Source organism: Rhinatrema bivittatum, chromosome 1 (assembly GCF_901001135.1).
Source record: "Rhinatrema bivittatum chromosome 1, aRhiBiv1.1, whole genome shotgun sequence".
Lineage (NCBI taxonomy): Eukaryota > Metazoa > Chordata > Amphibia > Gymnophiona > Rhinatrematidae > Rhinatrema > Rhinatrema bivittatum.
Genome location: NC_042615.1, coordinates 49,877,241 through 49,892,117, shown reverse-complemented (window position 1 = coordinate 49,892,117; position 14,877 = coordinate 49,877,241). Strand labels below are relative to the sequence as shown.

General features: G+C 46.6%; 1 protein-coding gene across 3 annotated transcripts in view; it reads right to left on the bottom strand.

The window, feature by feature from the left end:
- EDNRA (endothelin receptor type A) overlaps positions 1-14,877 on the bottom strand; it is a 124,251-nt gene that overhangs the window by 18,668 nt on the left and 90,706 nt on the right. For all 3 annotated transcript variants that reach the window (XM_029603315.1, XM_029603395.1, XM_029603474.1), the window contains exon 4: positions 12,894-13,092. In XM_029603315.1, the coding sequence (XP_029459175.1) occupies positions 12,894-13,092 (199 nt within the window). The remainder of the gene's footprint in view (positions 1-12,893; positions 13,093-14,877) is intronic.

Sequence of the window (14,877 nt, the reverse complement as noted above, 5' to 3'; positions counted from 1 at the left end):
GGGTGGGAGGCTGTCTGTGACCCACTTAGTACTGCCCTTGCAAATGCAACCAACCGAGCCTGAACATTCAGGCGGTAAAACCTGTTGTCACCCGCCCTGCAAATGTCGGCGGGTGACAACATCTTGGTTTCTGCCCAGGACACTGCCTGGGCTCTAGTAGAATGGGCCTTGACTTGTAGCGGCGGCAGCTTGCCTGCTTCTACGTAGGCCGCCTTGATGACTTCTTTGATCCAGCGGGCTATGGTTGCTCGCGAGGCCGCTTCCCCTTGCCTCTTCCCGCTGTGAAGGACGAATAGGTGGTCCGTTTTTCGCAAGGGATCCGACATTTCCAGGTATCTGGATAGGAGTCTGCCGATGTTGAAGTGGCATAGACTTCGAGCCTCTTCCGAATTCTTATGTTCATCTGGAGATGGTAGCGAGATGGTTTGGTTGATATGGAAGTGGGACACCACTTTGGGGAGGAACGACGGAACTGTGCGTAACTGGATGGTTCTCGGGGTGAGTCTGAGGAATGGCTCCTGGCAGGATAGTGCTTGTAGCTCGGATATACGACGGGCTGAACAAACTGCCAGCAGGAAGGCTGTCTTCAATGTTAGTAGTCGGAGAAACAGGCCGCGGAGAGGTCTGAAAGAGGCTCCTGCTAAGAAATCCAGGACCAGGTTGAGGTTCCAAAGAGGTACCGGCCACTTTAGAGGGGGTCGGATGTGCTTGACTCCTTTCAGGAAGCGTGAAACATCCGGGTGAGAGGCTATGGTGTCACCCTCGCGTTTGGATCCGTAGCATGACAATGTGGCCACCTGTACCTTGATGGAATTGAGGGACAATCCCTTCTGTAGGCCGTTCTGTAGGAATTCCAAGATAGGAGGAATTTTGACTGAGCGTGGAATGATGTTGTGGTCCTCGCACCAGGTTTCGAATATTCTCCAAATCCTTATGTATGTTAGAGATGTAGAGAACTTGCGTGCTCGGAGTAGGGTGTCAATTACAGCCCCCAAGTATCCGCTCTTTCTCAGGCGAGCCCTCTCAATGGGCAGACCGTAAGAGAGAACCGAGCTGGATCCTCGTGGAGGATCGGCCCTTGCTGGAGCAGGTCTCTGTGTGGAGGTAGTGGCAGGGGAGTCCCTGTCAGTAGTCTTCGCATGTCTGCGTACCACGGTCTTCTTGGCCAGTCTAGGGCCACAAGAAGTCCAAGTCCCCTTTGTAGTCCAATCTTGTGAATGATGGCGCCTAATAGGGGCCACGGCGGGAAGGCGTACAACAGAGACTCCTGTGGCCAGGTCTGCACCAGGGTGTCGATCCCCTGGGACTGAGGTTCCCGCCTGTGAATGAAGTAACTGGGCACTTGGGCGTTGGATCGGTTTGCCAGAAGGTCCATGGTTGGTGTTCCCCAACGGTTCACTATCAGTTGGAACGCTGTAGTTGATAGCTTCCATTCTCCTGGGTCTAGACTTTCTCTGCTGAGGTAGTCTGCTGCAATGTTGTTTTTCCCGGTGATGTGGATGGCCAAGATCTCTTGGAGGTTCCCTTCCGCCCACGACATTAGGGGGTCTATTTCCAGAGACACCTGTTGGCTTCTGGTTCCTCCCTGACAGTTGATGTAGGCCACTGTTGTGGCGTTGTCCGACATAACTCTGACCACTTTGTTTCGGAGTCTGTGACCGAACCGTAAGCAGGCTAATCTGACTTCCCGGGCTTCTAAGCGATTGATGTTCCATCCTGACTCTTCTGCGTTCCACTGCCCTTGAGCGGTTAGCTCTTCGCAGTGTGCGCCCCATCCTCATAGGCTGGCATCCGTGGTGAGCAGGATCCAGGTCGGTGAGGATAGTCTTGTTCCCTGGCTCAGGTGGTCGTCTTGTAGCCACCATCGTAGTTGGGTCTGAACTCTGCCCGGGAGCTGTAGACGTACGGTGTAGTTCTGAGACAGTGGATTCCATCGCGATAGGAGAGAGAGCGCTGTAGGAGTCTCAAATGAGCTTGTGCCCATGGTACTACCTCTAGAGTGGATGCCATGAGCCCGAGGACTTATAGGTAATCCCAAGGTGTGGGGCAAGGTTCGCTCAGCAGGATTTGCAACTGGTTTCTCAGTTTTGATCTCCTTGTCGGTGTTAGGATGACCTTGTCTTCCTTGGTGTCAAAGCGGACTCCTAAGTATTCTAGAGACTGTGAGGGCTGCAGATAGCTCTTGTTTGTGTTGACCACCCATCCGAGGCTCTCCAGTAGAGGTTTGACTCTGTTGGTTGCCTGGTACTTTCCTCTGGGGATTTCACCCTGATCAGCCAATCGTCTAGGTAAGGGTGTACGAGGATCCCTTCCTTCCTCAGTGTTGCCGCCACCACCACTATGATCTTGGTGAACGTCCGGGGTGCTGAGGCTAGCCCGAAGGGTAGCGCTCGGAACTGGTAGTGACGGTCCAGGATTTTGAAGCGTAGGAAGCACTGATGATCTTGATGAATCGGAATGTGTAGGTATGCTTCCAATAGATCCAGGGATGTGAGAAACTCTCCATGTTGTATCGCCCTTATTACAGAGCGTAGAGTTTCCATGCGGAAGCGGGGATTCCGCAGGTGACGGTTGACAGACTTGAGGTCCAGGATGGGCCTGAATGTACCCTCTTTCTTGGGGACGATAAAATAAATGGAATAATGGCCAGTATTTATTTGTTGTGGAGGTACTGGGGTTATGGCCTCTAGGGCAAGTAATCTGCTCAGCGTAGCCTCCACTGCCACCCTCTTGTAGGGGTCATGGCAGGGGGATTCCACAAACTTGTCTGGAGGGGTTCGGAGGAAATCCAGGTAGTACCCCTTTCGAATGATGGTTAGGACCCACTTGTCCGAAGTTATCTCGACCTATCTTTGGTAGAATAGGGCAAGTCTGCCCCCTATGGCTTCTTCCTTTGGACGGGTCGGCTGATTCTCATTGTGGGGTGCGGCTGGGGCCTGGACCCAAACTGGTTCCCCTTTTGTTGTGCCTGTTCCGAAAGGACTGGTTCCTGCCTTTGGGACGAGGCGCTTGATAAGTGTTTCTGTATGGATTGAAGCGCTGTGAACCTCTGCCCCTGGATGATCGGGGGAAGGGTCGCTGGTTTCTCTTATTCCTGTCCTCCAGTAGCCACGGCAGTGGGGACTCGTCCCATTTGTCAGCCAGTTTCTCTAGTTTGCTGCTGAACAGGAAGGATCCCTTGAAGGGCATCCTTGTGAGTCTTGTTTTGGAGGATGCATCGGCCGACCAGCTTTGGAGCCAGAGTTGCCTCCTGGCTGCCACAGCTGATGACACTCCTCTAGCTGCGGTGCGCACCAGGTCGGAAGCAGCAACAGCGAGGAATGATACTGCTGGCTCCATGGCTTCCCCATGGAGCCAGCAGTATCATTGCGGCGACGTCAAAGAACTGTTTAAGGATGGATTCCAGACGTCTGTCTTGGACATCTTTGAGTGCTGCGCCTCCCTCCACTGGGATAGTAGTGCGCTTCGAGACTGCACAGACCATGGCATCCACCTTTGGGCATGTCAGAAGGTCTTTGGCCGCCGGGTCCAGAGGATTCATGGCTGCCATAGCCCATGCCCCTTTGAACGAAGACTCTGGTGCAATCCATTCCAGGTCAATTAACTGTTAGACGGCTTGTAACAGAGGGAAATGGCGGGAGGTCTGACGGAGTCACTTTAGCAGGGGATTCGTCTTAGGCTCCCTCGAGGCACTTGTGCCCGGGATAGCAAGCTCCTTCAGGCTGCGTGTGACCAGGTCTGGAAGCTCGTCCTTGGTGAAGAAGTGTCTCATGGTCCGGTGAGGCTCTGTCCACGGTGGGAGTTCCCCCTCCTCCAGGGGCTCTGATTCCTCCTCCGAGATGTCCATGTCCCCGTACGTGGGACTTCCGGGTGGTGGATTCACTTCCCTGGGCCTAGAGGGGCCCGGAGTGTAGAGGTCCTCTGGTGAAGGCTGTGGCCGTGATATCGGAGGCTCCGTCTGCATGTGAACAAAGGTGTGCAGGCCTTTGAAAAATTCCACCCAGGAGATAAGACGCTGGGTCCAAGCTAGGGGGCGCTGTGTCCCTGGGGGGCCCCGTTTGAGGGGCTGTCCCGCTGCGAATTGCTAGGTCCTGAGTACTTAATGAGGAGCTAGCACTCAGGCCCAGATGGGACTGGCCCTGGGCTTGATCCCCTAGGGCCTCCTCGCACTGGATACACAGGGCATTGGCCTCTTCATGTTGTGCGGCTCTGATGTGGCATGCTGGGCAGAGGCTCTGAACCTTGAGCTCCTTTTCTGGCGGTGCCATGGATATAGCGTAGAATTTATTATGCGCTCTGGTGCATCGAATATATGCACGTGGATGGATGTGCGCCTAGAATGTGCTCGCTGGTGTGCGCACAAGTTGCAGTTATGCACCCAGCCCAATAAGCACGAGTTGCGCGCGTAACCTGTGCGTACGGTGTACTTGAGCGTGTAAAGTTGTGCACACAAGGAATGTGCGCCTTATGTGCACTGATCGAGATGGCGGACAGGGTGGCGAACAGGGCCAAAATGGCAACGGCGACCACGCAGGCAATATGGCGACCACCTCAGAGGGTCTCCACGTGGGAGAGCCCTTGGATCTAACCTTGATCTAGCCCTGCTAGGGCGGATCAACGGTGGCACTGGTCCCGGCCGGCGACCTGTGCGACTCCTCGAGCTTTGGAGACCGGAGTCTTTAAACAAGATTTCTACCTTACCTTGTCGGCGCTTCCCAGTTTTATTCCGGGCGGTCTCCGGCTGCGGGGGGAGAGGGCAAATACCTTCACCGCCGCGCTTCAGGTTGCACCCGCTGCCTCTCAGCTGCGCCCGAAATCGGGGGCTAGTCCCTGCCGAAGGTTGGCCGCCAAACTGAGGCTCACCTCCGAGGGATCACGGAAATCACCTCGGGAATTCTCAACTGGGGGTGGGACCCGAGGGTGTCACCGCAGGAGAGCGAGGCTCGCTGTTGAGGTAAGTTTTCTTCTTATTTTGGGTTTTTCTCCGTTAAATTTTGCTCTAACACTGTGAGAGCGTGCAGGTAGTCCCTATAAACACACAAATAAAATAAATAAATAAACACAAATAAATAAATATCTGCTATGGAAACGGAAAATACTGAACAGCTGCACTTCCTGAAGGGGTATATGTACTAGGGCTGACATCAGATTGAAATCTGATCCGTCTCCAACTGCTATCAGGAGTACACTATACCCATTGGTCCTGAGTCCATCTGCTACACGCAAGGAAAATCATATTGTTTCTATATGGTCCTATGATCAATCGTACCTTGTGTATTTATGCAGTTCTGGTTGCTCCATCCTGAAGAAAGATATAGTAGAACTAGAAAAGATCCAAAGAAGGGAAAGAGAAATGATAAAGGGGATGGAATGAGTCCCCTATGAAGAAAGGCTGTACATGTGGGGCTTGGAAAAGCAATAACCAAGGTTTATAAAATCATGAGTGGGGTGGAACGGGTAAATAGGGAATCGCCATTTACCCTTCAAAAAGCACTAAATCTGGGGGGTGGGGGCACGTCATGAAACTAGGAGGTATCAGATTTAAAGCAAATTGGGAAAAAGTGATTTTTTTTCACTCAATACACAAACTGTGGAATTTGCTGTTGGAGGAAGCGGTCAAGGCATCTAGCATAGCTGGGTGTGAAAGGTATTTTGAGAGTTCCTGGAGGAAAACTGCATAAACCATTATTAGCTGGGAAGTGAGCAACAAGAAATGATTATTATTGCATTTCATTTCTTAAACGACGTAACATAATCAAATCAATTAAAAATGGTTCTACTCTTTGAGATCTGCTGGGTACTTGTGACCCAGGTTAGCCACTGTCAGAGACGAGATGGTGGGCTTGATGGACCTTTGCTTTGACCTAGCATAGCACGTCTTATGTTCTTATGCTTTTCAACTAACCTAAGTAATTGCATTATTGTGGTTCACACCACAGTAAAACTGACTTTTTGAAAGCATTACATCTACAGATAATCAATAACCCACTCTGGGGTAGGTGTTAATGGATTTTGACACTTGCTCTAGCCATGAGGGACATTACAAGCACAAAGGTCAAATATCTACAGCACTTTGGGAGTTTGTGGAAATTCTTTGATGCACACCAGACGTATGATGGTATACTCGGAAAAACATCCAATGCATGTTTTGTTTTTAAAGTTAAAAATAATTTAAATCTTTGTTATTCCTGCATTATAAATGATCTCTAATGAACGTGCAGGGAGAGTGTGGCACATTGTGATGTCCTCAGGCACTGCTAAAGCTCACCATGTGCCATTTCTTAGTGCCACACAAAGTGCTGAGTATGGAAAGGGTTTGACACATGGTCACATGATGATGCTGTAGAAATAAAAAATAATTGAGTTAAAACGTTGCATGGCTCTCAGGCTGATGAGGAAACTCACGTTGACTGAGTTCAACCATCTTCGTGTTTGCCAGGGCAGTCAAATCCCATTAGCCTGAAATTGTTGCTTTCTACTTGGAAAGCTGCTGTTTCAGAAAAGCAAAAGCCAAACTAGCACGCTAACTGCAAACAGGCTGTGAAGCTCAGACTCTGTAATGCTCTTGGGTTCAAAAACATACAAGGAATGGCCTGCAAATGATTAGCAATGCAACCTGACCTGTGTGTTACTCTCTGTTCTTCCGTCTGAGCGGTGAGCACCTAGTTGGCCTGACTAAAAAGAAAGGGAAATAAATGTGTCTTTGTTTTCTCAATAGGTCCACATGGAAAGAGTTTTCAACAGGAAACCTACATTAAAAAAAAAATTTCTCCTCAGTCTCTCAGAGGCTCTTTAAGATTTGTATCTTAGGGCAAATCTTTCAAAGTTTTTTTTTTTTTTTCCCCTTGAATCAAAGTACAAAAATGAAAGTATTACATTTCAGTGTCTTGAACCGTGCAAAGTGGATTTTATAATATTTTTATAATATTCCCATGGAAAATCGTAACTTTAAGAAAAAGGTTTGAGTCTAAAGATACTGAACAAATGGGAATGTTTGCAATATCCAAGTTTTCTGTAGGTACAGAAAACATGTTCAGCACAAATTAATTAGAAATATAAAAGCTGTTCCATGTTCCGGCTGAAATCACTATTTGGCCATCTTGGTTACTGCTGAGTGGCAATGGAATGTCCGTGCCATGACATCATCAGACAGTTCCCATTGTCTGATGATGTCATGACTCTGGAGAGCAATACTTGACTTTCACAAGCCATCTCTGTGGATTTAGCAGAAAGGGTTTGGTGAGTAGTCAAACAACTCAAGCAACATTTGCAAACATCCATAGTTAGTTTGAGACAATTTAATTTATATCTGATATCAATGGCTGGTCTTAGTGCATTCCTGACTCTTATGTGAACATTTCTGAAGTGACAAACAGCATATTTTCATTGACTGTGAGACTGAATAAGGACAATTATTGTACCATGGTCTGTTTTTGTAGTAAATCAAACACCATAGATATCTGTATGCACTAACAGGTGCAAGAAATACTGTCTTCCATTATAGCTGAAGGCTCTGGAGGAGCTCAGCCCAAATTAACACAGATAGTTTAGCATTAATGTGGATTTATAATTTTAACGAGACGATTAATACACAAAATTATACTATTCAGGTCTTCTAAATTCGATGCGGTTTGTGTTACTGCAAAAATCCATGTCAGTGTCATCATTAACATGAAAGTTTGACCCCTCCCCACTGAGGTGTAGTTAAAGTTTTTTAAATTAAAAGCCTGCAGTAACGCCCATTTCTATTATGCGTTATTGTGGTGCTATAGTGCAGTGGTCATTAAAGGATGCCCAGCCTTGGCGAGGGGGCAATTTTCGAAGCAATTTCCATGGTAAAAAGGGTTTTATGAGGGTAGTTGCATGCACTTTAAGCCGCTTTCTAGTGGAGGTGGCTCCGGGTAGGGTTAGGTAGAGGGACAGTCAAAAGAATTCACAGAACGTTTGCAGTTTCCCAAGTACAGGCCCCGTTTTAGTCAGGAAAAGTGTCCACGGGAAAAGGAGACGCAAGGGCCTGTGAACTTTTTACTTTAGGCTGTTTTTCAAAGCGAAAGGACTCATGCAACTCTCACTTTGAAAACTGGTGCACAAGGTCTGTGGATAGTGAAATTCCCCGGGATCCTGCAGTCTGACAATTCCCACCCACCCCCCTCAGTAAATAGAGCACTTAAAGGTGAGGTGACAATGTCCGATACCACACATTAAACTAAGTTTAGTAAATAGGCTCCAATGAATTCAATGATTTTTTAATAAGAATATTTCATTTTCTCCCTGGGTGCCTTACAACAATAACGTTTAAACAGAAGTGATAACATTGTAAAGCCAAGTGAGATGGAGGAAAATCAGGCATCTAAAAATGTTCGATTGAACAAATATAATTTCAAGGGGGACCTGAAAAAACACAGTAATGTGCCCTATGACTCAAAGGGGAATTTATTCCACAGAGGGCTGAGAAAAGACACAGGAACAGAGGAAGGTATGCGACTGGGAGCGGGGTTAAAATTAGAGAGATAAGATGGGGCCAGCCCATGCATACATGTGAAGGTGAAAAGCAGAAGTTTGAAGATTGCATAGAAAGAGAGATCAAGAAAGGAGGGATGAGGGAGCGAGTGCCAGGGCGAAGGAGGAACTGAAGTTAATGGAGAGTGGTGCTGAAGATACCAGGGTGGAGAAAATGATGACAAGTCTCAAAGGCCAGATATGAGCAAACCGTATGAATACGGTACAGTTGAAGTTAGAGAGCAGTAAAAAGAGAAGAAATGTAGCCATTCCAACTGAAGCTCCAGTCTTGGCTTAATTCCTCCCTTTAATATGCTGAATCCCGCTGGAGGGCATCAAGGGAACCTTTTAATCTTGTGTAGCTCTTCTCCCATCGGCTAGCCTGATGCAGGTGTTCACTTAAGAGTGCTGGAGCAAAATTGTGACAGATGCTCCCGGGCTATTGTTGTTATCAGCAGTCCACCGGCTGCCCCATGGTCCACCGTTCTTACCTCCATCCCGGCCCGAGTAGTGGCAGGGTGCTGTCAGCACAAGTGGCAGGATGATGCCGCTGATTTCCCCCAGGCCAGCCGCCCTTCTCCGCAGTGAGACGCGACTGATGCCTCTTGAGCGGTGCGCCCTCCCTAGGCACGCGCGGCCTTCCCCAGGTCTTAAAGGGGCCATGAGGTGAAAAGCCCTGCAGACCCTGAAGATGACATCTGATGCTAAGACCTATAAAAGGCCTTTCTTGCCTCTGTTCCAGAGCCTCAGCAACAGATCTCCAACAGCCACTGTAGCATGAGTTGCTTCAGCATCCTCTTAGCATTCCTGTCTTCAGTTCCTGTCCTGACCTTCAGTTCTTCTGGTCTTCGTCTTGTTCATCAGGCCTTATGGTCAGTCTTCAGTTCTTCTACCTTCAGTGTGCCTTGCCTTCTGTCTTGCTCCTCAACCCTCCTGCCAGCCCTTCCATCCCATTTTCCCTTGGACAAATCCTTGGCTTTGATCTCGGTTTGCTTCCTAGATTTCTCTTGATTTCCACTTGCCATTGATGACTACCTGACCACCGAACTTTTCTTGACTGCCACCTGCCCTGACCCTAGCCTGCCTCTGACTGATCCTAGTCATATCCACAGATCTTCGGTTCTTTGGCAGAGGTCCACACCTAAGATCTGCTGGCTCTGGCACTCGAAGGCTCAACCTAGGGAAATGCAGGCTGGTATAGGCAAAGCTCCAGTTGGGCCTCTGCCTCATCCAACTCCACCAGCCGATGATGGGGACTTGCAGGACTCCATCCTGAAGGTTGATCCAATTCCATCTTGGTCCAAGAGTCCACAGCCCCAACATTTATTTCCTAATAAGGAGGAAAGGTAAAGTTTTTCAAGGCCCTTAGGTTCTGGGAGGTCTTCTGCTACCTTCCAGTAAAAACACACAGGAAGGCACTCTTTGGAGTGGGATCCTCCCTGGACTTTCCCCTTATTGGTACCTGCTTTCTGGTGTGCTGACTTTGTGGTCCAGTAGCTGAACTGGAACATTCTTCTGAGCTCTTGCTAATACTCTGTTGAGCAGCAACTCAGAAGTAAATACTTCCAGTCTAGCAGTTCTTATTTTGACTCCAACCAGAAATCTACTTTCAGACATTCAAGGCAAGTTTTCAGTGAAATGGCATATGGGACTACCATATTTTTCACTCCATAAGGCGCACCTGACCATAAGATGCACCTAGGATTCAGAGTGGGAAAATTTAAAAAAAAAATGGTGTGCTAAACCGGCTCTGTTCCCGGGCGTCTGTGCGTCTTATGGAGCAAATTAGGGTAGGACATAAAATGGTTTTTTTTGTCCCCATTCCCCATTCCAACCCTTTAAATTTAATTAACTACAACCCCCCACCCTCCTGACCCCCCAAGACTTGCCAAAGGTCCCTGGTGGTCCAGCGGGGGTCCGGAGCGATCTCCTGCACTTGGGCCATCGGATGCCAGTATTCAAAATGGTGCCGATAGCTTTTGCCCTTACTATGTCACAGGGGCTACCGGTGCCATTGGTCGGCCCCTGTGACATGGTAGGAGCACAAGATGGCTCCGGCCGTCCATTGCTCCTACCATGTGACAGGGGCCGACCAATGGCACCGGTAGCCCCTGTGACATAGTAAGGGCAAAGGCTATCGGTGCCATTTTGAATACTGGCAGCCGACGGCCCGAGTGCAGGAGACCCCCGCTGGATCACCAGGGACTTTTGGCAAGTCTTGGGGGGGGGGGGGGGGTCAGGAGGGTGGGAGACTGTACTTAATTAAATTTAAAGGGTTGGAATGGGGACAAAAAAAAACCAAAACATTGGTTGTAGTTAGTTTTTTTTTTTTAATATTCACTCCATAAGACGCACAGTCATTTCCCCCCACTTTTGAGGAAAACAAAGTGCGTCTTATGGAGCGAAAAATATGGTAATTCCCTTTTCTCTACTCTTTTCTTCTTTTGGTTCTCTCAATCTCAGGATCCACCTTGGACCCCAAGAGATCTCCCTTCTTCTGGTAGGCCTGAGGGCTTTGACCTAAGCCTCTGCAACCTCCCCAGGAGGGAAGACTAGACAAAACAACATGAACCAAGGTGGGCTCATGACTTTTTTGAAAGCACACACTCCCTGCTAGACACCTTCCACTGGGGAGTGCTAGAAAACACTGAACACTCCTACTGTCCCTCACCTCATGCATTCAGCATCTGTGAACATTGATGTATATAATCGATAACACTTTGCTGATATTCTTATAACTGCTTTGGATTCCCTCTCTCTATTTTGTTTCTGGCTTGATTATTGCAAACAGAAGAATTACCATTCTCTGATTTTCTTCCCTGGCAGCCAACATTGCAACCATTTTTTTCATCCTCCCAAAATTCCATTATCCTTACCTTTCTTCATGTTCCTGCATTATTTCCTTGAAAAAGTTTCCTCTGTCGTGCCTTTGTCTGCCATCCTGTCCTCTGCCATCAGCTCATTCTCTGGAATCTGCCATCTCTCCTGCCTCTCCAGTTTATGGTTGATCTTATTAATGTTGATAAGGCTTTTATCTCACATTCTGATCATATCTTGACATCTGTCCTTAAGATCACGGACTCATTTCTCCACTCATTTCACTTTTCTTTAGCTCATCTCTCTCTTTTGGTGTGGTTGGTACCTGATCTTTTCAAATCTGTTGCCATCTGTCCAATTTTCAAGAAACTTTCTCTAAATTCCTCTTCTATTTCAAGTCTCTCTTCTTTCCTTCCTCTCTGTTTCTTGAGTGAGTCGTCTATAAACAAAATGTCCGGTTCCTCTTGTCCATCAATACAACAGACTCCATTCATTTAGGGTTTTGACCTTCTTCTTCTTCTACTGAATTTGTTCTGCCTGCTCTTTCTCAGTCCTCATCTATCCTTGTCCTTCGTCACTTTTGATATTATTGGCCACCTTGGCCTTCTTTTTATTCTTTGGGCTTTAAGCTTCTCTGGCTTGGTCCACACTTGGTTTTCTTCCTCTTTCTCCAACTACTCTTGTTAATATCTCTTTTTTTTTTCCTGAATCTTCTCTTATGTTGGGTTATGCAGGGCTCTGTGTCAGGCCCCTTGCTTTTCTCTGTTTATACCCTCTGCCTAAATTCCATCATAAGACTGCATATACCTCAATGTGATCAGAGGTCGGCCAATAAAGGCCTCCTTTCAATACCTACAGTAAGGTCCGCCCATTTGAACGAAGTTAGAGACCGTGCTATATCAATTGCAGGACCAAGACTTTGGAATAGATTGCCGCAAGAGTTAAGATTGCAACATAATTTGAAGAGATTTAAAAAAGACCTAAAAATGTGGCTTTTCCAACAGGCATTCGAGACTGACGCTTGAGATACCAGCCGAGATTCTTAACACTTTTCTAATATCTTCAGCTTGTTTTTAATGTGTTATAATGTAATTTTTACCTTTAGGCAGTTTTATAGTTATTTATATTTGAAAATTTTATTATGTATTTTTATTCCTTTCTTAATGTTCTTAATTTAAATGTATTCTGTAAACCGTGGAGAAAGAATTTGTTTCTGTGCAACGGTATAAAAACCCCCCAGTATAAATAAATAAATAAATGATCTGATTTCTTCCCTTGGTTGCTCATACTGCTGCTATGCTGATAATACCCAAATCTTTTTTTCCTTTCTCCTTTCCTTTCCACCTCTGTTTCCAATCAGCCCTCCTCTTGTTTCCTACTGGATGCAATTACACTTCCTGCTGCAGAATCCTAACAAGACTGAAGTCCTTTACTTTCTTGCTTCCTCTGATATTCTTAGATGTCTCAATGGCTTTACAACTATTGATTGTTTTTCTTGCCTTCTCTAAATCATAGTTGACACTCTTCTGTTTCTCCACTGCCATATTTCTTAGATATACTTTTCATATTATACATACCTCCATAAAGCTTGTTGTAGCATTGAGCAGGCATACATTATAGTTTTCACCTCTGTACTCAAAAGGCACTATTACAAAGCCTACAGCTTCTGGAATAGCTAAGACAAAGGAGAGAATCCATATGGAGATGATTTCAATAGCAGTGATCAAAGGGATCCCAATTCCCTGCACACGGCTCCATGAAGCAACAGCTCGGTACCTGAAATAAAGCAAACAGTAAATGCTGTTATGATGGCAATGTGTATTGCAAATTAGATCTTGTTGTTCTTGGGATAATTAGTTACTTAAAATTTACATACAACATAAAGTGCCATAAATCTTGACTATAAAACATTGTGCTATAGAGGAGGACCACACGTTATTTCTCAGTGAAAGGTTACATTAAAACATTAGAATTGCATCCGAATATATAATATTGTATTTGCAACTGTATAGCCTGGGTCAGATTTCATACCAACAATTGATAAATTCCATTGTACCAATCTTTAGGTTGATATCTTGGAATTCTGTGTTGTGTTAAATACAACATGAGGATAACTTTCAAAACTGCTCATGCATGCCCATTTACACATGTATATGGGCACATGCAAAGTTGCTACTGTATTTTATAACCTGTGCGGAAAGATATGCACAAGTTATAAAATACGAGTGCATATGCAGGCACAAATGCTTGCGTATGTAAAAATCATGAGCTACACAAGTTCGGACTTATCTGGGTAAAAGGAAAATTGAGTTCTTACCTGCTAATTTTCGTTCCTGTAGTACCAAGGAGCAGTCCAGACCGCTGGGTTGTGTCTCCCTTCCAGCAGATGGAGTCAGAGAAAAAAACTGAAAGGCACCCCCTCTTACCCTGGTGTGCCACCTGCGATCCTTCAGTATAATCCTTACCATAACAGAATGAAACATATCATAACCTCAACATAAGAACCAATGGCTATATCAAACCTTCTAATGAAAGAAACTGCATAACTTCTGGAACTTATGTACATGGAGGGAGTACTTCCATATGCAACGTAAATGCTGTCCACTTGAGAATATTCTGCAGAATAAAAAAACAATAGTGAACGGACTCTCCAGATTCCATGGGTGGGCGACTGGACTGATCCTTGGTACTACAGGAAAGAAAATTAGCAGGTGAGAACCCAATTTTCCTTTCCCTGTATGTACCAGGATCAGTCCAGACCGCTGGGATGTACCCAAGCTGCCCAAAATGGGGTGGGACCTGGAGAGTCCCGCTCGAAGAACAGTACTGCCAAAACAGTCGCATCCGGAGCACGGACGTCCAAACGGTAATGCTTAGCAAAAGTGTGTAAAGATTTCCAAGTAGCCGCTCTGCAAATTTCCTGTGGCGAAACAAACTGGCTCTCCACACAAGACGCCGCCTGAGATCGAATTGAATGTGCTTTTAAACCTTCCGGTACTGCGCGCCCAAGACATATATATGTCGAAGTTATGGCTTCCTTCAACCATCGGGCAATAGTGGCTTTAGTTGCCTTTTGTCCTTTCTTAGGACCAACTCCATAAGATGAACAGATGATCAGATAAACGAAAAGCATTAGTTACCTCCAGATAGTGAAGCAGAATCTGCTGCACATCTAATCTTCGCAAGTTGCAAGCCTGAGGCGAATTCCAATCCAAATCCGTGAAGGCAGACAACTCCACGGTCTGATTCAAATGAAATTCCGACATGACTTTTGGTAGAAAGGAGGGCACCTTCCTGAGGGATACCCCTGAATCTGAAATCCGGAGAAAAGATTCCCTACATTACAACGCTTGGAGCTCAGAGATGCATCATGCTGAAGTGATAGCCACCAGGAAAATCGTCTTAAGTGTCAAGTCTTTCAAGGTGGCCTGTTTCAAAGGCTCAAACGGAAGACTGCACAAGCCATGGAGAACCAGATTCAAACTCCAAGAAGGACACACTGAACGAACCGGAGGGTTCAAATGTTTAGCACCTCTCAGGAAACGCGTTACATCCGGTAGA